Raw genomic sequence first — 24,436 nt, 5'->3', positions numbered from 1 at the left:
GACACACAGATTTGGCCCTATATACCCTAAATTTGTCATCCCGGAATCAGTGTTGTGTTACGCTTGGACATGAAGAAAAGTCAAAAGTCAACCTCTGCATCTGGCCAACAACCTAATTATCGGCATTTACACCAAGTTACATTAATCAATGTCCCCACCCTATTGACACTCTACAATAAAGCGTTCCTGTTGGTCAATGGGACTAATATTTATCCCACGAAGTTACGCTGCTTACTTAATAACTTCTTTAAAACAGAAATGTCTCTGGGTGAGGTTCAACTCTGAGCCTGAGATCAGGTAAACACATTTAAGAAGCACGACAGATGTGTTGCTAAAAATAGCAAAGCTATTAGTTTAACAACATTCTTCAGTAGTGAGGTGGGAACGATGTTGCTTTTAAATCAAGTAGCATATTAATTTTACTACCCAAGTAGCAGTGTAGTGTTGATAACTGCTGCATCATTTAATTTTTTTTTTTTAGTATGCACATATATCTAATCTATCAGGTTGGGTATTGGTTGTGGAGTCCGTGTTTAAGGATAAGGATAAGGATAAAGATAAGGATAAGATAAGGATTTTAAATGTGTGTCTTGATAAAAATATTTTGTTTGTTTAAGATTAGCTAAAAATATAGCATTGATCATGTTTGTCCCTTTATAAGTTAGGATACTTTTGCCAGGGAGCTTGTAGTGTCGCTTACAGTATTAGGAAAAAAGATTTCCTCAAGCATTCTTTGGATGGTTAACATTTCTATCTTTCTACTTGTAACCTTTTCTGAAAGGGTCACTCTTTGTTGTAAGGTTCTATATGAAACCTTTAAGGATTCCTCCAGAGAGGCAAACTAAAGAGAACCCTTAATCTTGCTAGATGGAGCCTTTTTTTTTTAGATTGTAGCTGAGCTTATCTATATTCACATATTACATTTATGAATTTGGGAGGTGAATTCAGGAAGCAGCAGAATCCAATCCAAACAGTGTTGCTGAAGATTACAGTGATCCAAGAGCTGCAGCTTGCACCAAGTGACCAGAAACAAGCAAAACAAACAAGTGTATAACAATAAGAGTAGTTCAAGAAACCATGTCGAATGCAGGTCATCAATCACCTAAAACATAGACAAGTACAAATACATGCTCAGTCAGAGAAAAAGCGCTGAGGGGGTTTTCAGAATTGACAGTGAAATGCTCTGAGAAGAGCTTCAGACAGCTCCTGGAGGTTGTAAGAACAGCTACGTGATATGGGCAAAACTGTGATTGTATACAGTGATTATAACACTTTATACCTGGTTATGTGTGGTATAATGTTATATAATTGAGGATATACAGTAATATGCTATATAATTGGTGATATACAGTATTATAATGCCATATACACTATATGGCTAAAAGTTTGTGGACATCTGACCATCACACTCATATGAGCTTGTTGAACATCCCATCCCAGATTTATTCCCCGTTTGCTGTTATTATCACCTCCACTCTTCTGGGAAGGCTTTCCACTAGATTTTGGAGTGTGGCTGTGGGGATTTGTGTTCATTCAGCTACAAGAGCATTAGTGAGGTCAAGCACTGGAGTGCAGTTGGTGTTCCAGTTCATCTCAAAGGTGTTCAGTGGGGTTGAGGTCAGGACTCTGTGCAGGACACTCGAGTTCTTCCACTCCAACCTTCATACACCATGTCTTCATGGAGCTCGCTTTATGCACAGGGGCATTGTCATGCTGGAACAGGTTTGGACCTTGAAGTTCCAGTGAAGGGAAATTACAGCATACAGCATACAAAGACATCCTATACAATTGTGTACTTTCAACTTTGTGTCAACAGCTTGGGGAAGAACCACATACGGGTGTGATGGTCAGTGCCACAACTTATCAACACACCAACAGATGGCTGGTATCTAGAATCTCTGAGAGGGTCTCAGAACAAAATAAACATTCCTTAGTGCTTATCTGCATATTACACGTCACTGTGATATCGAAGTGTTGCAAGTGCCAATCATCAATAATAATAATAATAATCATTGCCAATAACAATAAATTATTATATTTGTGAAGGAAATCTGAAGTGTGATAGACACACAGAAATAATTAATTCCACAATCACAGAACCATAAGTAATAGGAGGCTACATCAAAAAGTAACAACAAGGGAGCTCTTAACCACAACCCTACTGTAAATACACTAAAAAACTGGAAATGGAATCCCATTTGAAGCCAACGTTAAATAAAACTATACAGTATGCTGTAGCACAATGTGCTGGATCAAGTGCTATTTTATTAGCTGATAAATGAGTGTGGAATATTGAATTAATATTGTTAAATTTAACCAAATGTGCAGAAATTCATGTATATGTTAATGTACATATACAGTATAATGCAATATACTGACATTACTGTATACTAGACTCCTATTAAATGTTTATTTGAATGCTTGCCATATATCATTCATATATAAAAAAGCATATTAGACTTTTATTATTCGTCATTTTTAAATTAAATTAATTTTTTTTAATTTAGTCTGCATTTTCTATCCCTGATTTTTTCGAGCTTTAAAGCAAGTAGTTGTGTTTAAAGGCTAGTGAAATGCTAGTGAAAAACACCTTGGATGCTTCTATTCGAGAAAAATCTGGCAAGCTTGGAGGGGTGAACTGCATAAAGTTAATTTGCATAATCTGTTTACATGAAATTTTCCCAGTTTAAATATTGACATACCCTTTGGTTGATAATCACTGAAGCAAATTGCATACTGTACATTTTATTTTTGTCTAAACTGATCCTTTTTTGCTCACCTACCCCTGCTCTCTTTATACCTCTTTATTCCTTTATGGAGTATGTTAGCCTCCTGGCTGTCAGTCATCCAGCTCCTATGTGTGTGTGTGTGTGAAAACTCTATATGAAGACATGCCTGCATGCTGGCATCGAGCTCCTCACACTGAGTTACAGGAGAATACTGACAGGAAACGAGCGCTCATTTACATCGGGAAAATCGTAGCAGGAGGGAGCGCCTTATTGAAAACAGATTTATGAGCATTCCCTCATGAATTGGAAAAGCAGGGTGCATAATGTGAGTGTGTTTTTTTTGTGTGTGTTATTGCCGGGATATGAAGCCTGTAGCGGATAAGAGAGACTCGAGGGACCGGGCCACATCGGCTGAATCTTATTACAGGAATATTTTGGCTGCACAGCTGGAGCGAGGATCCTTTCTGAGAACAATTCATGTTCCTGTGGGGATTGAGAAGAGCACCATGTCTGAATCCACGCCGCTACTCAGCTGAAATACGTCAAGGCATTGTCATTTTACACAACCACACACTCTCACACACACAATAGCAGGGTTGGTGCTGTCTGTTAAAGCCTCTTCTGATATACTTTTCAGCATTTTTACAGTATCAAATCAGCATGCTTGACAGGTGGCAATATGTGCAGAGCTATACTGCAATCTGCCATCAAGTATGTGTGTGTGTGTGTGTGTGTGTGTGTGTGAGACTAAAGATGCGCCTTCATCATCACAGAAACATGAGTGCGTCCTGAAGGATGCTGTCGCGTGTTGGCCTCACTACACTGTTCACTCCTTCGCACCAATGCAATTTCCTCTGAAATGGATGAAACTGATGAGAGGATGGCGATGAGAGTGGGCGAGTCTTCTCTTGGTCTCTCCATAGCACGTTTCTCCGAAATGAATCCTCAGAGGGATACAGCGAGGCAAGACGGAGAGCTCAAGGATTTGTTTAGTAAAGAGGAGAAATGGTATGTCAGCGGAAAGCATTTGGAGAGTCTTGTGACACCGAAAGAAATAGAGATGTCCATCACACTCAAAACAGACAAAGCCAAACAACAGCATGCGACTTTGGGCCCCGAGTTCATATTTTGCAATCTATCTTCATCCATCATTCTCCTTTAACGTCCTCTGCTGATCTCCTGCGCTGAAGAAGATGAAGTGTTTATACTCCCCAGGTGTCGACTGATTTCCTAATCATGCAGACATTCAGTTCCGCCTAAGCTCAAAGCTGTAATTTCGAAACATTCAGGCTCTGATTTACTAAAGGCTTGCGAGTGTCACAACATGTGCGAACTTGCTAACACACGCCAAAAACATGCAAGCTGAGCATTACGTCTCTCACATGAGCAAAGTAACATGCTAAAATGCAAAATACACTGCAGCGTCAATGGAAATCAACTAATTTTCACCCGCAGTGCAATTTATTAGGCCCGAAATTCATTTTCAAGTAGAATTCCATGTGCAAATGAATATGTCTGAAAAGCATGTATTAAATTTGTATGTAAAAGCCTGTTTCCATGAGTTGAAGATAAGAATATATGACTTAGAAACTCCTAATAATGAGAAAGTTTGTCTTAATAAAATAATCATAAAATTGTTCAAAATGATGACTTAATATTACCGTGGCAAAGTTTGCTTCATATTAGATATTCGTAACAATGTTTAAATTGAGCTTCTGAAACGATTTTCATTCATATTTACCTTATTAGCGTAATGTACACTCACATCTACTCTCTTTTATTCATTTATTCATATCGTATATTGAAGAGATTTTCACTTTACTCTTCAGGGAGTTTCTTTGATAGCTGAACTCGCCACGGCTACTGGAACATTTAGCATGCACAAATATAGTTTACATATTGTTTCCTCCCCAAATAGTCCTAATTCATGTAACTGTTCTTTGTAAATCTCTTGCAACACGGCCACTATTTGAACATGCAATTTATCCCCTTGCATGTGCAAATTAACACTTGTAACTGATTTTAGTAAATCATGACTATAATCTATAGTGTGGCCAAATGTAACAGACGTTATGCTTTCTGTTTTGGTCCTTTCTCCACCCTCCCCCATCCTCACTTTAGCTTATTATTCAATTGTTTTGCATTAGCCTATGATAAATTTGTCTATTTATACACTGTTATGTCTGTGTTAAGTCTTATCATGCGTCTCTGAGGCTTGTGTTTCTGTTTCTTTTTATTGTTGACCTGTTTTTATCCCTGTTTTGGATTTGCTCTAGTAAAAACTACACTGGGTATGCACACTTGCATGCTACTTCTTCTAACCACACGTCATACTAAAATTTCGACGTCTACATTCAAGCAGTGTTCATTTTGTTTCCACAAAATAAAATGACCTTTTGGATGGCATGGCATGGTGGTGCAAGAAGCATTGCTGTCTCACAGCTCCACAGTCCACCGGTTGGCACGAGTTGCTTCCAGGATCTCTGGTTTCTTTCCCCTTCCAAAACATGCTATTGGGCCGACTGGCAAACGCTAAATTCCCCCGGGTGTGAATGAGTGTGTGAATGTGTGTGGTATGATGGACTGTCATCCCATTCAAGGTGTGTCCCCACCTCGTGCCCAGGATTGGCTCTGGATTCACTGTGACCAGGATAAAGCGCTTACTGAAGATGAAGATGACAGTTGATATCACAAGTAAGAAATTAAATACACTACCGGATTTTTTTTTTTTTTTTTTAAGTGTGCAACACTTCCAGTGCTCTTGCAGAGTTGTTTTATATTGTCTTCTTTGAAACAAATATATACGGAAGACCTGTCAGATGCCGCTGTGGTTAAATTCTAGTAAATTCCAGATGACAAAAATTCAAGTTTTGGCCTAAATAAAGGTTTTTTTGTACTCTTTCAACATTTTCCTAAACAACTAAAAAGGTGACAAGAGATGATAAAAGTGACTGTTACAACTAACAAAAGTGTAGTTAGTAATCTCCAATGCCTTCATGGATAGATCAAGATAATGTTAAGAGAAAAACTGATTAAAATATTACAAAATGACTAAATACTAAAGGATTTAGGCTTATAAAATTGATGGGCTTTTTCTTAAATGAAACCTAGACTAAAAAACTAGCAATAACCCATATAACTGTTCAAGTCCCTTAACAGAATCTATTTCATGATTTACACGAGGAATACCTGCGAGATTACACACACCTGGCTTGAAACACGTCTTAGAAATGAATTTGATTCGATCTGGACACACAGCCACCAGGTGCGGCTTGAGAAATAATCACCCCCAGTCTCACAATAAGATGTCCAGCTCCTGTGAGATGGAAGATAATTCCTCATCAGTGCAATAACCTGTTCTCATAGCAATATTTGGCCTGCTAACCTCTGGATCCACCATGTGCCATACACAATTAAAGCTTGTGTTTCATATTACACAAGAAGCCTAAGGGATCTCCAAAAAAAAAAAAAAAAAAAAAGAATTACCTGTCAAACAGATTACGGCGGCCGATACTGAGATGACCAATCCGCTTTGGGACTTTTCATATTACTATCTGCAGAGACACACACACACACTTCTCTCTGGGTTAGGATGCTCATGAGAACTTGAGCTTAGTGTTATTATTATTGGAACAAAGTCCTCTATGAATGTTTGGGATTTCTGTGTAATCCTCAAGCTTACTGAAGCCTGAGAGCTACACACTACTACTACACACACGCACAAACACACACACACACACACACACACACACACACTACATTTTACACTACTGTAAACGGTATATAGAGCACTGTTGAAGTCTCGATTCTGATTGGTTGAATTTCGCTTTGTAACAGTAAGTTTTCCACCATGAGAAAGTCTTCAGAACAGAGGACTTCTGGGTTCCACAGAAACATGACAAGCTGGTGAGGGAAAGACTTGTTTACGGATATTGTGCAAGATTAAATGTAACAAAATGGACAAAAAGAATTGTGCTGTTAATCAATTTTTTTAAAAAATGAATCACTGACAGAACAGTTCAGGAAAAAACGCTTCAGGAAAATAATCAAATATGTGGTGCTAACGGTTACATCATCACACCACCCCATTGTTATTTTCCTATAACAGCACACCCCCAAGTGTTTTCTTAGTTACTACTTCACTGTTTGTCATAGACAAAACCAAAAAGATGTCCAGAAAGACAGAAAAGGAAAACATCTCAACAATTATCCCACCAAACACCTATTATTCTTCACCGCAATACATTCCTCACTTGTGTAACTAAATACTACCAGGACTTATTAATTGTCTGTTCTTACATCCTAATGAGAATTTAATCGTACAGCAGTTAAGCTTCTAGATAAATAAGACTCATAGACAGTGTTAATTTAATTTGTAAGACAAATTTATGTGTGGTACAAGTGTCTAATTAGACTGATCAAGATCTCAGCCTTTTCCAATTACATCCTGATTTTTTTAAACGAATAAAAAAAATCACAAGCATTTCTCTTTTCACTTAGACCTATTCCTTAGTCAGACAGGATGTAACGTTTAAGTTCCTCTATAAGCTACTCTATCGCAAGTAGCTTAAAGAAGAGCATTCAACAACACAGGTTGTGTTGGTGATATGACAATATAATCTAAATATCGTGATAAATTATGCCACAATACACTTTTCTGAAATATTGTGTATATTAATTTTTTTTTAAAAGTATTACTTGACTGGATATAGCTGATTTGATTTAAACTTTGGCTCTTCGTTCATTTATTATAAATACCTTATTTTTTAAAATATAAAATATTAATTACGAATTAATCTTGTAGACATCATCAAACAGGTTATTTTTTAAATGCAACACAATGCAATTTGTTCATAAATCTAAATATCATGATACTTAATGTGTATTGCAGGAATGTCTTTGAGAATCATTACATGATTTTTTTATCTTACTGCCCACCCCTTCTTCTCCAGCACACGGATCAAACAAATGGATGAAACTCACAAGTTAACGCTCACTCAGGATGTATTAAAGCTGTGTCTCAAACTGCATACTATAGACCAAATCAGAGGTATTCAGCTAAAATTTGCAAAAGTCAAGTTACATAAAATTCTTAGACTACAAAAGCCAGGATAAGCGATTACCATGACTGAATGGTGACGTTCAGTCAGTTACCTTTTAATGCTTGACCATTAATAATTAGTTCATGGCTATAAATAATAAACACAATGTGAAGTGGTACTGTTCGGTTTTGTAGTGGTGCTTCACGTTACCACTTTTGACCAGTGCCATAAACCCTAACCAGGTGAGACATCTGTTTGAATTTTAATTTGAAAAATAAATGCGTACTTCTCTGTCCATTCGTCTTTAAGTATTCTGCTCTCGTCGTCAACTTTTTTGAACAAGCCATGTTGTCAGTTTGCTAATCAGACCACCAAGGGCAAGTAAACTTTTAAAAATCAAATCTGTAATCTTCTGACCTCTGTCTCTAGCATGTGTAGCTAGACTCTGGTCTGATAAGCTACCTTCAGCTAAATCATTTTAATGCATAAATGCGTTCAATCAGCCAATCACATAAATGCATGTGATTGGCTGCACCACAACGGAGGATCTGTTACAGATCCAGCATTGGTTCATGTAGGGTCGCTGAACGATGGACAGTTTTGTTTTCGAACCCTGCACTAAAGAGTGTACTGACCTAAAATAATACAAACTTTTCTTTTCCCATCAGAAATTCCAGGTACAAACTCCAGTGTTTGTGCTACAGAACTTTCACATTCCGATTCATTCAGATTCTGATTTAATTAGTGCTGCATTTCTTTAGACTACACATTAGGGAACACAGCCAAAGAAGAGTTCACAGCATTGGTGACAGAATGACAAGAAGGCCTGCAGAAAGCCTCACAGAATTCGAGCTTTCAGCAAAGAAAACAAATCTTCAGCCACAAAAGGGCTCCAGACACCTCACTGAACTGTCAGCTCCTTTTTTCCCTTCGTTCTTTGGTAAAGTTGTGTCTGTCTGAATCATAGCCAGAAGAAGCATTAGTCTTGTTTTTTTGTTCTTGCTTGTCTCTACAGAACGGCCAAAGCTGAGCTGACAGACCTCCCAAAAACCCGCCAGCCATGCTGAAATGAGGCGATTGTTCCGCCGTAAACTGATGAAACGCATTTTTCGGATACAACACAAGCAGCTCAAACCCAAACAATGGCGGCTCGTCCAGCCTACAGGAGTCCGATGGCTTCTGTCCAAGCACTGGTAACTGGCAAGCTTGGAATTGTGGGTAAAAAAAAAAAACCTTACAGGATATCTCTCCTGTCATTGCTTTGTTCACAGTTGTACACTGAGAAAGGTAAAAGTCCGACTCGTTTCGCTCTGCTCTCCAAATAGGCTTATTTATTCCGTTCAGCCTCTCTGCTGGATCAGCCTGACCCGCCTTAACCAGAGGAGAAACGTCGTCTAATGGGAGATGGATGAATTTTGGGTCAGCTGTATATAGAGTGGGTTTTATATAAAACAGAGTAATAAGAACTCTTCCACCTGAGCAAAACGCATTGATCTTTATTCCTTTACATTTACGGCATTTAGCAGATGCCCTTTGTAGTCTCTATGCGAAACATATCCATGCTAGGAAAAATAGGTCAGAGTCTAAGAATACCATCAAGCTAAACGTTAATACAACGAGTTAAAACTAACGAGATAGTGTATGTTGCAGTGCTAATTAAGAGGGTGACACAAAATGACAGCGATCTGGACCTATTTCATGATTAATGTGAATGAATTAATGAACTCAGTATGAAAAGTTCATTTCTAGTAGAAGACGGCAGCAACCAACGCTGCAGCAAATAATATAAAAACGCAAAAATGTCTACGGATAATTCTAGGAGAGTGAAAATAACAGCTCTTACCCAGTACGTTGTTCTTGACAATCAGCCACTATCAGTCATCGACAACGAGGGCGCAATTCAGACACAATGAAGACAAATGAACATATTTTTCTTATAGTTGTACAGAAGCGCTCTTCCGAGGTGAAACAAACCCACTCTCCTCCACAGTAACCCTACTCAATCCAAGCTAATTAATGGAGCTAGCTAATGCACTTCATTTAATATCAACCAGCTAACAATACAAAGATCGAGCCTAGTAGTTTAAGTGCATGAACATGGCCCACTGTGTAAACCGGCGAAACATAAACAGAGCTAAATAAAATGTTCCATCAAGCCCATCTTTGATTAATACTATGTAGGCTACTCTTTTGTGCTATTGTTAGTGGTATCGTCAATACCGATATTGACAAATCTCGAAAGCAGCAGTATTGGTACTGGTATGAAAAAAGGTATCAATGCATCCTTAGATCTTTCTCTAAATCTGAAAATTAACAGTAGAGAAATTATTTTCCTCATGTTAAGGCTTATCTTCATGCAGCACAGCTTGATCACTTTTGCACTCCCAAATTTGTAGAACTTTCAAAAGCATGTAAATGAGCTGCAGGTCATTTGGAAATAAGGGACAGAGAGACAGAAAACAGCAGACTGCGCTAATTAATTCACCAATCAATGCATCAAATGTTTTCTTTGAAGAACAAATCTGTCAAAAGAGTGAAATACAATCACCACAACTTCAAAGAACATCATGATTTGTACTATAAGCCATGTAACAACCACTGAAAGAGCAATACAGGGGGAAAAAAACAGTGTATTGGTTGGAAAACCTCTACAGGTAAGCAATAATAAATTCTTAAACAGGATATCCTTTACACATTCATAGACACACCAAATATTTAAGCAATTGCTGGGTGAACTTCAAGCAATGGATTCATTTTAAATGTTGTAAAATGTTATTAGAATAATGTGAGATATAACTGAAAAAGCCAGAGATCTTGATCAGTCTAATTGGGCACATGTAGTACAACATATATTTGTCATAAACGATACTTTTATCTATAGGCTAAAGCTCAATTGCTCAATAGAACACTTATTTAAAAGATCTGACAGAGAAAACTTAACACACTATATGGCCAAAAGTATGTGGACTCCTGACCATCACACCTATACTTGGTTCTTCCCCAAACAGCTGCCATAAAATTGGAAGCACACAATTGTTTCGAATGTCTTTGGATGCTGTAGCATTACAATTTCCCTTCACTGGAACTAAGAAGCCCAAACCTGCTCCAGCATGACAATGCCCCTGTGCATAAAGCGAGCTCCATGAAGACATGGTGTGTTAAGGTTGGGGTGGAAGATCTCGATTGTCCTGCACAGAGCCCTGACCTCAACCTCCTCACCCAACACCAGTGCCTGATCTCACTAATGCTCTTGTGGCTAAATGAACACAAATCCCTACAGCCACGCTCCAAAATCTAGTGGAAAGCCTTCCCAGAAGAGTGGAGATTATAATAACAGCAAAGGAGACTACATCTGGAATAGGATGTTCAACAAGCACATATGAGTGTCATGTTCAGGTGTCCACAAACTTTTAGCCATATAGCGTATGTAGTCAAAAAACAAAGTATTGGGTCTCTGGTAATATTTAATATTTTTAAAATATATTTTTCCTTATTTAATTGCCAAAATGGAAAAAATGTAAAAGCATGTGTAAATTAATACAAAATAAAGGCAGGTATTAAATTTGTGCCATTTCTGCTCTTTTCTGCCAATAAAGAATACCATAATTTTATTTACATTTCTTAAAATAATGATTATAATAATGAAATAATGATTCTTACACACACTAATGTCTATGGGATTCTATTTTATGTTCATAAATTTTTGAACGGTTTATAGCACATCTCATAATCATGAATCTGTGTTATAGTTGAGACACAGTTACCTGTAGCAAGTTTCAGTTTTACTCTTCTGGGAGATCTTCCTGAGATGAATACTCAGAACCAATTTCAGCTGCAAAAACCTTATTTATATACGGTTTACTCCCTGTACTTTGCATGTGACCTCATTTTCCCAGTTATTCTTGGTGTATAAATGCAAATTAGCAGAATTTATTTGGGATTTATTTGGATTTCTGTATAAAAAAAAAAAAGACCTGGTGAGAAAAAAAGCATTCGCTTTATCATCAGGAGATCGCAAGTTTGAATCCCAAAGATGCCACAGCTATCCATGGCCAGGAGCCAAGGGATCAAATTAGCCATGCACTCTGTGTGTGAGGGACGGCATTCTCTCTCTCCTGTCAATCACAGCGAGAATAGCCAATCGTAGGCATGTAAGAGCTCACGTATGCAGAAGAGGGCAAATAGCTGTTCACGTTAGTGGTGCCAACATGAAAAGGCTTTTTAATATCAAACCAGTAAAAGTTAAAAAAAAAAAAACAGTAAAAAAACAGTAATACTGAGATAATTTTATTATTTTAAAATACAGAGATACTTTTTTGTAATTTTTTTAATGTTTTTTAAAATCAAGTCAAATAGACTGATAAAATAGACAGCATATCTCGCTACATTTCTCTTTTGGATGTAGCTGAGCTCCAGGTTTTTTTCTGTAAATTACAGCTTAGCTAGCTACATTTTAGCATTGAATTTATTTGCCATTTTGTAGTACTGAACTTTCATTACACTACTAAGCATAGGCACAAATTTTCAAGGAAACGTTTCTGGGTTTTATGAACCAGAAGACGAGGATAGAAGCATGTTTGGGAAGTTAAATCAGTCTATTTCTCTCTGTCACTAGAATTTTAATTTTAAATGTTTGTGTAGTTTTGCACGGAAATGTAGTGTTCGAGACCAATGACATGTTCAAGACCAGACTCTTTTCATATGACGAACCGTCCAGCTTCTTTCTGCAGATTCCCTCGTAACCTTGATGAAACGCCTGAAGGCTCATATCCTCTGAGAGCACTTGAGCATGAAAAGAGAAACACATTCAGCTTCACCTCTGAGTGTGTTTGCCAATCCAGTTTGCTTCTCGCTCTCCACTAACAGCACTAATGAACTTTGTTGCTGGTGGTTGCATGTATTACGTAACACTTTATTACAAGTTATCTTTCTGAGTCTTGTAACACTGTATCATTTCTAATCTGATTCGTGAGTTGTGTTTGTGGCGTTCCTGGGCACTAGCACTCACTAAAAACCTCATATTTCAACTGAAGCTCTCTGTGAACTTATGTGTATATGCAGATGTGGTTCATTCTGCATTTGTTTTTTTCTCAACATGACCCCGATATTTGAGTCTATACCTAGGATCAATTCTGTGCTCTTTTGGGAGAAGGCATCAATTTTTCATTAATATTATTTTCACACAGGTGAATTCTTTCAAAACTGCAGATCAATTGTGTAATTTGGTGAAGTGTTTCAGTCAAAACTACTCACTTATATGCAAATATAATTTTTTATAAGTTCTAGTCTCTTGCATTTGTTTAGTTCACATGCAGCATGTAGAAGGCCTTCAGAATCTTCTTAAGATTAGAACAGATCTTTCCTCACATTGTGAGACATAACGCCGGAAGTAATGTGACAATTCTTTTTTTTCTTTTTGAATATACTATTTGGGTTGTTTCTACATAAAAGTGCAGAATGAATGACTTTAATTTCGCACCTGCTTTCTGTTTCACATTGAAATCAGCAATTATATGTGCAAATTAACGCTATCAATGAGTAAGAATTAAATTTGCACAATCCTGTTTCTACCATTTGACAACAAAATGAAGGCAATATCTGATTATTATTTCTTATTAAAATGAGTTTCTTTTTTTTCCCTCTTTTTGTTCGGCAGTGCATATCTCAGAGCAGACAGCATTTCTACAGCACTACAGTTCAGTTCTTTGCTTCTCATAGCTCAGTTAAGTAGCTCACATCTACAAAAAATAATGCAACTTGAAAATACATGTTTGATTCACTTCCTGCAGCAAGTCAATTCACCTGGATACAGAAAAACCTCCAAAGAAAAAGAAAAACCTCCAAAGTTCCCTTCAAATGCTGTATATGTAAAAACACCCTTAGTAAATCAGGACCACACTGGGTTCACCTGAAGTGGACCCTGAGTTTGAACAGCTTTCACAGTCGACCAAACTTAGTCTACATGCAAACAACCTGAAGTTAAGAAAAAAGAAAATGTGAGGAAGAAAAGCTCTTAGTGCTGCAGCTCGGTGCTTATTTTGGATTCTGCTTTGGATAAAAGCATCTGCCACATAAATAAATGACAATGTAAACGTTCTCATGCTGGTATTCAAATTGTGATTTTACACTGGTGCAGTGGCGAGCATTTCACAGGATCTCCACACCAAACATTCACCACTTACTCTCCCTATTTACCCCATACTGCTTTTAAGTATGTGCAGTACATGTATAATATCCCCAAAAATAATAATATTAATATTAATGAGAATAATAATGACATTTGTAACGTTGACTGGATAAATGGGACAGAATCATTCAGAGCGCAAACACACATCATACACACTGAAATCAGGATCCTTTAAACTGTGAAATGAGCAAGAAGTAAGTTTTAGCAGTTCAAGATTCACCTATGCAGTAGGACTGGTCAATATTCAAAATACACTGATATTTTAATAAACTGTGAGTAAGATGTATTTGTTTTAACTGTAAGATATTTTTAATTTACTGCTAGAAATTATTAGAATTAATTTCTTTGTTCTCCTTTTCCTTTTTTACTGTTTTGCAAACCTATATATCACTATAAATATTGTGTATAGCACAATATGCACAAGCAAAGCTTATTCAAAATAGCACTTGCGTAGACTGCAGTGAAACCAACCAATGTAGCTACAAACTAGCTGTTTTGTGTTTGTTTGGATCTCTTATCCATCAGCCCAGTACTGTACTCACAGCCTGTGAAGACAAATGGGGGCGTCAAAACAAGCCAAGCGGCAACATCGAGACGGAACCCAAGCAAGCGGAAAAATCCCCCCAGGGCATCACAAGCGAAAAACAGCAGTATGACAAATGGACAAGACGCAAAAGTCAAACACAGCTTTGATAGAGTAGCTGACAGATGGACAACGGCACATCGAAAAATAGATGACAACGCTGATGTATTGCGACGCTGGCAAACAAGGGCTCAGGGCACGGATCGATGAAGATGATGGAGGACGAAAAGCAGTGGCTATCGTCACAACACATGCAAATCAACCAGTGAGCCAATATAAGAGAGGGAGGTTAAAAGATGAGATAATCCTAAACAACAGTGAGAGATGATTTCAATTATAAGTGAATTATAAAGGTGAGACAATTCTTGAATTCAATTCTATCCACATGCAAGGTTAATAAATCTAAGTATAAATTGTGAATGTTGATGATCTAAGTTTATACCTCAGCACAGGTGAATTCTCAATCTGATTGGTCACAAGGAGTTGATTCATTTTCTATAACAGTGGCCCTGGCAGTAGTGCCAAGAATAATTCAAATCACAGGTTTATATCAATGCACTTGTTCTATGTCATCATTTCTGTAGTAACAGCTCATTCACAGGGAATTTTATGACACACACTCCGCATAAGTAAGGAATAGAAAGTGACAAGGCATGCTGTTATTGGAAAATAATCAATGATGGAACACTGCTATATGTGAAACCCTTGTCTCTACACCAGTATCACTGTTGTACTGCGAAAGTCCAAAACCTAAATACTATCTACATGGCCCTATAGTCCTTTCCGTTGATGAATAGAGTGAAAAGTATCTAACAAATTGTCCATTTCACCAGGCAGGCTATAGTCTGCAATTGTACACTGACAAAGAGTAACTATATGGTAACTGTACCTAATAAACAGGCCAATGTTCCTAATAAAGTGGCTACTCGATGTCATGCGAATGTTTACTGCACATGCTGGACTCAGATACATTTATGCTCAAAATAAGAGTAGGTACATGAAATAATTTGTGAAATATTACAAAATTATAACCTGTGATGAACGATCAAACAAAGAACGAGCACTGACTGAGTTTTTTGTGATGATTGTCATATCCGCATACGGGCAAAGATGAATAAAACTTATCTATGATCAATCTGAGACTGGCATTGGAAGTCGACTCATGTCATTGCGTGAAAAGACGAATGGGGACATGTAGGGGATGAACCTTTTGTAGGTGCCCTTTAAATCCTTTCTTGCTCTTGTCTCAGTATTAAAATGATGCTAGGTTTGACACATCAAGCTACAGCTGACCTTCTCAATCTCATCTCCCTCTGTCTCCCTCCTACTGCCTGCTCGCCTTTCACTGGCAGGGAATTAGCACAAAAATTAAAAGCCCTACAAAAATCTGAACCATAAAGACTAATGAGACTAATTAAGATTCAGAGCAAAGCTCCACCTCCACTTGAACCGATCGACCTTTGACACGCTATTTCCGAGACCGAGGAGTGTGTGTGGTATTGAAGTGTTGACTAAAGTAACTTTGACAGCATAATGGCAAAACGAATGTTAATGAGGATGTTGTAACTTCAGTCAGAGCTCAAAGAGCAGAAAGAGCAAAACATTGATGTTGGGTAAAAAGATCTGTCTCAGATCTGGTAAATATTTTCATCCTGTTTACACCTGGCTGTTTGTATCCGAATTGTGTCTTGGTAGGATTTTATCACGCATTTACACTTGTAGTCAAAAGTGTTTCCAGTCATCTGGATTGAAATCTGTAAAAAGCAAATCAGGATACGTGTCCTCATTTGCCGATGCTAATAAATACCCAGAGATTCTATCACATATCGCGAAGTCTTGCACTCATGGCAGTTCTGCATTTCTGAGTCATTTGTATCAAGATCGGATTTATGGTTATTGGATGTCTGGACTGTCGATTTATCATTGTGGTTTATGACTATATATTTAGCTTCACGTTGCCAACAAACTCTGCACTTGAATCCTCCCTTCTGTGTCTCAGCATTATAAAAGACATTTTTTGTCAAAAATTGTGATTTTTCTTAAGGCTAGTGCACACTACACGATTTTAGCCCTGATTTACAAGTAGCCGAATAATTTTGGCACTCGGCAATTGCTCGCTGTGTGATCCTGCTTGTGAAGTGTGAAGCATCCAGCATTGCGATTTTCTCAGTCTGCGAGCTATCAATTCTATATTTTAAACTATACTATATTTTATAAGTTTTTACTGAATATGTTTGTGTTTATTTTTATTATTCTGAACTCTTGCATGCACACTTTTCTTTTTGGATTGCTGCTTTAATCTGTGAATTTCCCTCTGGGATTAATAAAGCTATCTATCTATCTATCTATCTATCTGTCGCAGATGCGCCAATATTTTCAAGTATTTTGATTTTCTCTGCAATTAATCATGTAGTACAAACCCCTCTGTGACAAGTCACAAGAACAGCAATGAGTAACAGTCAATAGTCAATGCTGTAATGCGCAGCAGATCCCTGAATCCAGTTTTTCATCCTATTTGAATGGGACAGTTAGGGCAAAATGTACACACAATAATAATGCTTTTATAAGAAATTGTTTGGCCTGTCAAACCCAAACGGTTTTTAGAAACTAAAATATTAACAAACATGATTCCTGTTGGCACACAGTATATTTTTTTAAATACTTTATATATTAAGCACTTTGAGGCCAAAATGAAATAATGCTTTAGAAATAAAATTACTGCACTTTTTAATTTATGTGCATTAGTCATGCCGTGAGCTAACTCCTAAAGAACAAGGCAGATGCAACACAGAAAAAAAAACCTTTGTGGTGGTGCACTTTGAAATTAATGATTTGATGATTCCAAGAAAGTGAACTATTATCTGTACAAACAGGGTTTTACTTACCACAGCAACTTCAAATACAGCCCTAATGGGATGCTATTATTCTCTCAGGCTGACATTTTTAATGAAATATTTGCATGTCTTCACCATGATAATACTCTCGCATCCACACAGCTATGAATTAACGCAGCAGGACCATTTTCCAGCAGGTGTAATTGTGTCACACAGGAGGATATAAAGACATTTTTGGATTATATATTTATTTTTAAAATATGATAGTGTTGTCTATCCAAATCCAAAACCAGCATCTGCTTTCAAAATAATTAAGATGGCTTTCCATGTAAATAGATCACCCTTGAGCGACTGGAAAAACAGTCCAAATTTTGGGCTGGAAGATTATCGGGGTAGACGGAGAAGCACTGACATTATCAATCTGGATGGAAAGAACATTACAGAGTAGCACCTGGAGAGGATTTAATTACCATAGTGTTCAAGGTAAAAACCAATGCTTTCTGAAGAGGGCTCATGATGTACCACTTCAAAAAAGTGTGTGAAAAAAGTGTGTGAAGTGCTGGCATGCTAGATTGTCACTGACCATGCTTATTTTACTTGAATTAACCAATAGGTTTTCTACTGATTAGAATCTTTTTGGCTAACCTTTTTCAATGATCTTCTCAGCTGTTACTCAATTAATCTCACATGCTCTAGACTGGATGGACTCGCAGGGCGCCCTCACTTTCTATCACGTAAAATGGAGAATGTTTTGAGTTCATTAATGTGAAATATTAATGCATCACTGAAAGTTGACATATATAGTCGGTATAATATCAGTTAGGGATGCCACAAAAAAAACATATTGGCTGAAACTGGTTGGGAAGAAAAAACAAATTTAACACTTTACAAATAATGTTAATGTGATTAAGTGATTAAATATCAACCATCCATAAAGCCACCATCTGAGGTTATCATTGCCACTGCCAGCAAGCAGCTCCCGACTGCACATCCAGTAATATTATTAATCCCTCCCCTTCTCTTTTTCAACCTGAATTGCTAGAAATGGCTCATTTATCTGTCTTTTTAGGCCATTATTTCTGGATGATTAAATCACTTTTCACAATTTTTACAACGGAGAGCAGGAAAAGAGATGTAATTCAAAGCTTTCAACGGTTACCCATGTATGTATATCAGCTAGAAAAGGAACAGATTATTTGATATTACAAGGTTAGACAAACAGCATGCCTGTTTCATTCCTATACATTCTTTTCATACATTCTTTTCAAGTTGGCAGCATTCTGAGTCTCAGCTCTGTCTTTTTTTTTTAAAGCTGGTCCTATATTCTCATTTGTACAAATACGTGATCTGTTTTTTTAGTAAGTTCACTTGTCTGATTTGCTTTCATCACAGAACGTCTCATTCACAATTACATTCTACCCTACAGCAACAAAGCCCATTCCATTATAAAGCTAGTTCTGGTGCTCAGCAATTCTTAATCACTCATTAAAATTGTGTTTAAAAAAATAGTAGTTCTGATTACATTAAATTAATGCCTGGAAAAAAACAATTTCCTGCTTTTTTTTTCACCTAAATGTCACAATTTTCCAATTTATGGTATCTCCAAGTACCCCTAGGGGTACACTATTCTCACTTGGCTTAGGATACCACATGCCTCTTTTATTTGAACAAAGTAAACAGAAAATTTGTAACTCTTTCATTCTAACCAAAAAACACTAAACATACAGTTCTTTTGTCTGATTTGTGCTTTGACTGGACAATATGTGCTCAGTCTGTCTATGTTTTAATTAATTTCTCCTCCAAAGGCATTCTGGTGAAAAAAAAAAGGATTATTAAGTAAATAATCCACCTTGTTCATGGTCACTACACCCATGACTGTATTTCACACTCACCTTCTCAATCACTGCTGATGACGTGATACGGATGTGTCAGCGAAGCAGGTTAAAAAAAAACTAATCTAGTGGGCGTGTCACTGTGTGTAATCGCCTGACACTGATAGGCTGCATGAATAAGCCACAGTCTGGTCTAGATAGAAATCAGCCCCAGCCTTGCTCTGTGTGTTTTTCTTACAACGACTGGACCAAAACAATCTACCATAAGACATCCATAAACTGCAAATAATGAAAAATAATTTAACATTTTTTTTGATAAAGTATACGTGCATTGTGATCCATATTGTGATCACATCTCAGAGGCATTGTGAATATGTCTCTGAGATGTTATGACCTCCTGACACCTGATTTATTCTTTTTAGTTGAAGTAGATTTTAACATGTATAAAGGAAAGACATCAGATCTGTGATAGATTCTACAAAATCTTGCACTCAGTGCAAAATGCTGTTACTTCGATACAAAGCTTCATGTGGCCTGATAACACAGTATTTGTCCGACCTACTTGCTGCGTCCTATCCGCTGTGCTATTTCTGCTCTCTTCACTCTGACTCGCTCTCTTTTAGGAACTAAGATAAACAGGGAAGCTGGTGTTTGCTTTCTGGAATAATTTTAATAGAATTAATGTCCTCACATCATTCAAAGATGTAGTTATAAATATACTGTATATCTATTTTTACTACCTGTTATTATTCTTACTTTATTTTTAATATTTTAACATCTTATTTGTATGATTTAACATCTAATTTGTATGATTTTTCTTGTTTTTTTTTTTTGCTGTTTATTATTGAAACATTTATTATCATCAATTTTTCAAACAAGTCTTATACTATTTTCTGTATTTGGTGCCAAAATGCCAAAAAGGTCATCATAACTAATAAAACAGTAAAAAAAAAAAAAATGTCTTTAATATATATGTAGTGAAATGAACCCTTCCATTTAATGCAAAACGAATTACATTAATTCTTTTATTATTAAAAACTAAATATGAGATTTGTTTAAATAATAATAGTAATAACAACAATATATATATATATATATATATATATATGAGAAAATAAGTTGAGAACATCTTTATACTGCAAAGGCTGGAAAATATCTACAAAGCCTAATGAGTCTGAAACTGCAGGACACTGGGGAAATCATGACCCACACTGACATATTCTCTCCCTGCATCTGATGGACGCTAATCTGCAAAGTGCACACAGCGGAAAATTCACGTCCTACCTTCTGACGGATTTCCTCCTCCATTTTGACAGGCGAGCCGAACTCGGCCACCTGGCGCACACCTTCGCTGGCATATCCTCCGTATTCCCACAGCACGTAATTCCTGGTGTGAGAGGCGCCAATCAGAGCTGACCAGTGATTGGCTCGCCCTGTTAGAAACAAACACAACCATCAGAAATGCAGCAGTCGGGTTTGATTTGATTGACAGCTGTTAAAGGAACCTGCTTAGAGTTTCCTTAGGAATTATAATAATGTTGTCAAAAGCTGAATACTGAAATATTATGAAAAATCACAATATAATAATAACCATATAATCTGATTACAAATTCACACTCAGGAAGTGCATGTAGAATGCAATCAACATTGCAGCAGTGTAGGGAATAAAATATCTGGTTAGGAAATCTGCTAGACGTGTATGTACATGTTTGATGTATTTGGGAGAATTGTAATATGTATGTAATATGTAATAATGATTCATGGCAATATCATTAGCTGATTTTGGCAGTTGCCTGATTCAGGTATTCATGTAAACAGCAAACAATTACACTGCATGCATATGCACACATGCACACAATTTTTCATAATTTCCTTTTTCTTTCCTCTTTAGTGTGTAGTATTTAGTCTCTTTAGTGTATATTTTCAACCTCTTTCCTTTTTCTTTTTATATTTTATCATTTATTTGCATTATTTTTTTAATATAAAATTTCCTTCTCTTTTTATGTACTTTAACTTTTTTAAATAAGGATTAAAAAACAATGAAAATTACAATGATCTGAATTCCATTAAAAAAAGATATTTAATATTGCAGTAAAAGGACTTCAAGAAATTTGATACAACTGAGACATTTTAGGACAATAATCAGGTTATTCTATGCATGTATATGAGTAATCAGATATCTCATGGATGTAAACACCAAGGGAAAAAAAACTGTTTGAATTTTACGTCTTCTTCTTCTTCTTCTTCAGTAACTCTGCTTTGCCCCAAAGCAAAGCAGAGTTACTGTTCTCACCCTACATTATTTTCCTATAATAGCATGTCCCATAGTGTTTCATTCCTCCGATTTTTCATATATTAAAGTATTTTTTATCCATTTATAGTTACATTTAATGTTTGAGAAACAGGTAAGTTCCTATCACTTCACATTATAACAACTTTAAACAGTCCTTATTTAACTTTCTTTTGAAGACTTGGAAAACTTACAGATAGAGATTTACCTCAGACTGTTACAAAGCACTAACGCTGGAGACTCCTTCCATAAATGATAAATAAATATCATCTCACAGAACACACTGCCATATGAACAACAACTACAGACTTTTTTTTTTTTTAATCCGTCCATCATACAAGTCCTTCTGAATGAGTTGTTACTATAGAAATGATAATGTATCAGACCAAGTACATTAATATAAGTACATTAATGTGATTTTTCTTGGAGCCGGCACTAGTGTCCGAGCCGCTGTTACGGAAAGTTAATCAACACCTTCTGACTAATCAGATTCGGAAATTCAACAGCACTGTGGTATAAAACATAATAATAAAAATAATAGTATAACAATTTCAGCTTTCCTTATTACGATATCACACCCCTCGTAATGATGAAGCATGTTAAAAATATTTCCCCATAATGAAACACACGCATGCGCACACACACACGTATTAGAATAAACAGGGCTGCTGTTATTTCACTAATTGCTAGTTCCTATGTAGGAACAGCAGACTAACACACACAAAAAAGCATGATTACATCCAGCATTAAATAATGATTCTTCGACATTGTCTCTAAAGTCCAGGTCAGTGGTCCTGCTCTCATTACAGGATTTCTCCTCTCTCTACTGTTTCCTAAAAGTCTTCTGCTGCTGTCCCTCAGCAAACAGCTCACCGTATGCTTTCTCACACACACACACACACACACACACACACGCACACACATATCTGTAAAGACTAAGAGGGAGAGGCAGAGATCCCACTTCCTGTCTTCGTAATCACCCACACGGGAGGCATAATTATGAGATGAGCTATAATTTGATTACACATTAGCTCACTGTTTACTAATGAACACAGAAATAAGCCATTTTACAGTCTAGATGTTCGAATGCTGTTTTTAACAGGCCTTCAATGATAAAAAATTGGAAACAAATAATGTTTTGTCTTTAGGGTTGCTTCTATTAAAAAAACAGCATTAAAATAGAAAACAAAGATGTACAGAAGTAAGATGTACAGAAGCGGCAGTAAAATACTTCAAGTTGCTACATGGCTTAAATAGCCTGCGACAGCTACATGTAGCTTTCCTTCTGCAAGCTAGTTAGAATACTTGCTGTTGTTTCATGCTAGCTACTCGGCAGGTAGTTAGCTAGCTATCAGGTTAACAACAAAGCATCTGCAATTCAGCCTTTTTTTTTTCAAAACAGCATAAAAAATAGCAGACAAAGATGTATAGGCATATAAAAACGGCAATAAAAATTATTTCAAGTTGCTACATGGCTTAAATAGCCTGCTACATCTACATGTAGTTTTGTTTTTCTGCAAGCTAATTAGAATTCTTGCTATGTTTTCTTGCTAGCTAGTTGGCAGCTATTTAGCTAGCTATCAAGTTAACAACAAACCACCTGCTATTGACACTTTTTTATTTTTTTCAAATATTCAGATTGATACTGAAAATTGAAAGATTTAATACTCTTCACCACAGCTGTATGGTCTGCTTTAATGCTACTATCACAAACAAACATGCGCAGCATCAATTTTCAGACATGTTTGCTAATTATTAGCAATCTGACCACTTTACAAATGGTGCTCCTTTTATCAACGCAGCACTGCACATTTAATGAGTTTGGTGTACCATATTGAATTATTTTATGGTCTTTACACATACCCATAGTGTTTTTTTTAACTAATTTGTTAAAAATCATAGCATAGCTAGTCATTAGCATGTATGTCGTTAGGGATTATTCCTGCATGAAGAGTTGAAGATGGACGATTTTTTGATAAAGAAAAAATCAAGCTAAATATCAGTTAAGCAATATTGTGAGCGAATTAAAAACAAAACAACAATAAGATGATTTTCTATGCTTAGGAAAGTAACCTGTTCGCCTTCTGTGGTTTATACAATACAAGCACAGCTGTTACCTCATTCTACAGCAGCATAAAATTATTAATATTTTATTATTAGCTTTATTATTAATATTTATATTAATAGTTCTTTAATATATTAATGCATTTAAAATGCGTAGAGAAAGCTTCCTGCCTAATTTCTGCCTCTTAATAATTAGTGCACAATAATAATATAATTTAATAAATTTATTATTAATTTTTTTGTACTATAAGATTACTCAAAATATAAACCAGTCCTATTTACCTGTATCAATGTATAATTACATACAATTTATCTTATCAATAAATGATAGTTATTTTTAACTCACAAGCTAAAAGGAACAAATGCAAGAAACTTCAGTGATACTACATACGTCTACATTACAGTTGAGAGCAAAACTTAGTGCCCCCCATGGTTTTTTTAATGGAAAAAAGGAAATTGTGTGTCTACTTGTATTAAACAAAAAATAGTTTGAAAGTTTTGCTTTCTGGGTCTCCCGACTACAACCAAGAGGATTTAATATAACTAATATAACTACAAGGTGTCTGAAAATTGTTTTTCAACTTTATCCAACATAAAAAAATCAACCAGGAGGTGTAGAAATGCTGGGATTGTCCCATTTTACAGAGAAAACCAACGTTTGACAAGTTTCTCGTCTTCATTTGGATTGGATTGCTCACACAGATTGGCTGCCGAGGTGACAATCTTTGGCCGCCTAGATTGCCCATCATCACACCCTGTGATTTCTTTCCTTGATGTTGTCGAAGATGTGTGTGCAACACTCGGTTGACAGACATTGATGATCTTAAGGCAAGAATCACAAGTTGCAGTGTACACAGCAGCATTTGGATTATCGC

At 36.5% G+C, this 24,436-nt stretch overlaps 1 protein-coding gene across 1 annotated transcript in view; it reads right to left on the bottom strand.

Annotated features, from left to right (window-relative positions):
• Positions 1-24,436, bottom strand: part of spon1b (spondin 1b) — a 105,698-nt gene that overhangs the window by 55,750 nt on the left and 25,512 nt on the right. The window contains exon 6 of the mRNA XM_026946492.3: positions 20,492-20,640. Within this exon, the coding sequence (XP_026802293.2) occupies positions 20,492-20,640 (149 nt within the window). The remainder of the gene's footprint in view (positions 1-20,491; positions 20,641-24,436) is intronic.

This window comes from Pangasianodon hypophthalmus, chromosome 7, assembly GCF_027358585.1.
Source record: "Pangasianodon hypophthalmus isolate fPanHyp1 chromosome 7, fPanHyp1.pri, whole genome shotgun sequence".
In the NCBI taxonomy this organism is placed as follows: domain Eukaryota; kingdom Metazoa; phylum Chordata; class Actinopteri; order Siluriformes; family Pangasiidae; genus Pangasianodon; species Pangasianodon hypophthalmus.
The sequence above is the reverse complement of the archived record's forward strand: the minus strand, read 5'-3'. Positions and strand labels throughout refer to the sequence as shown.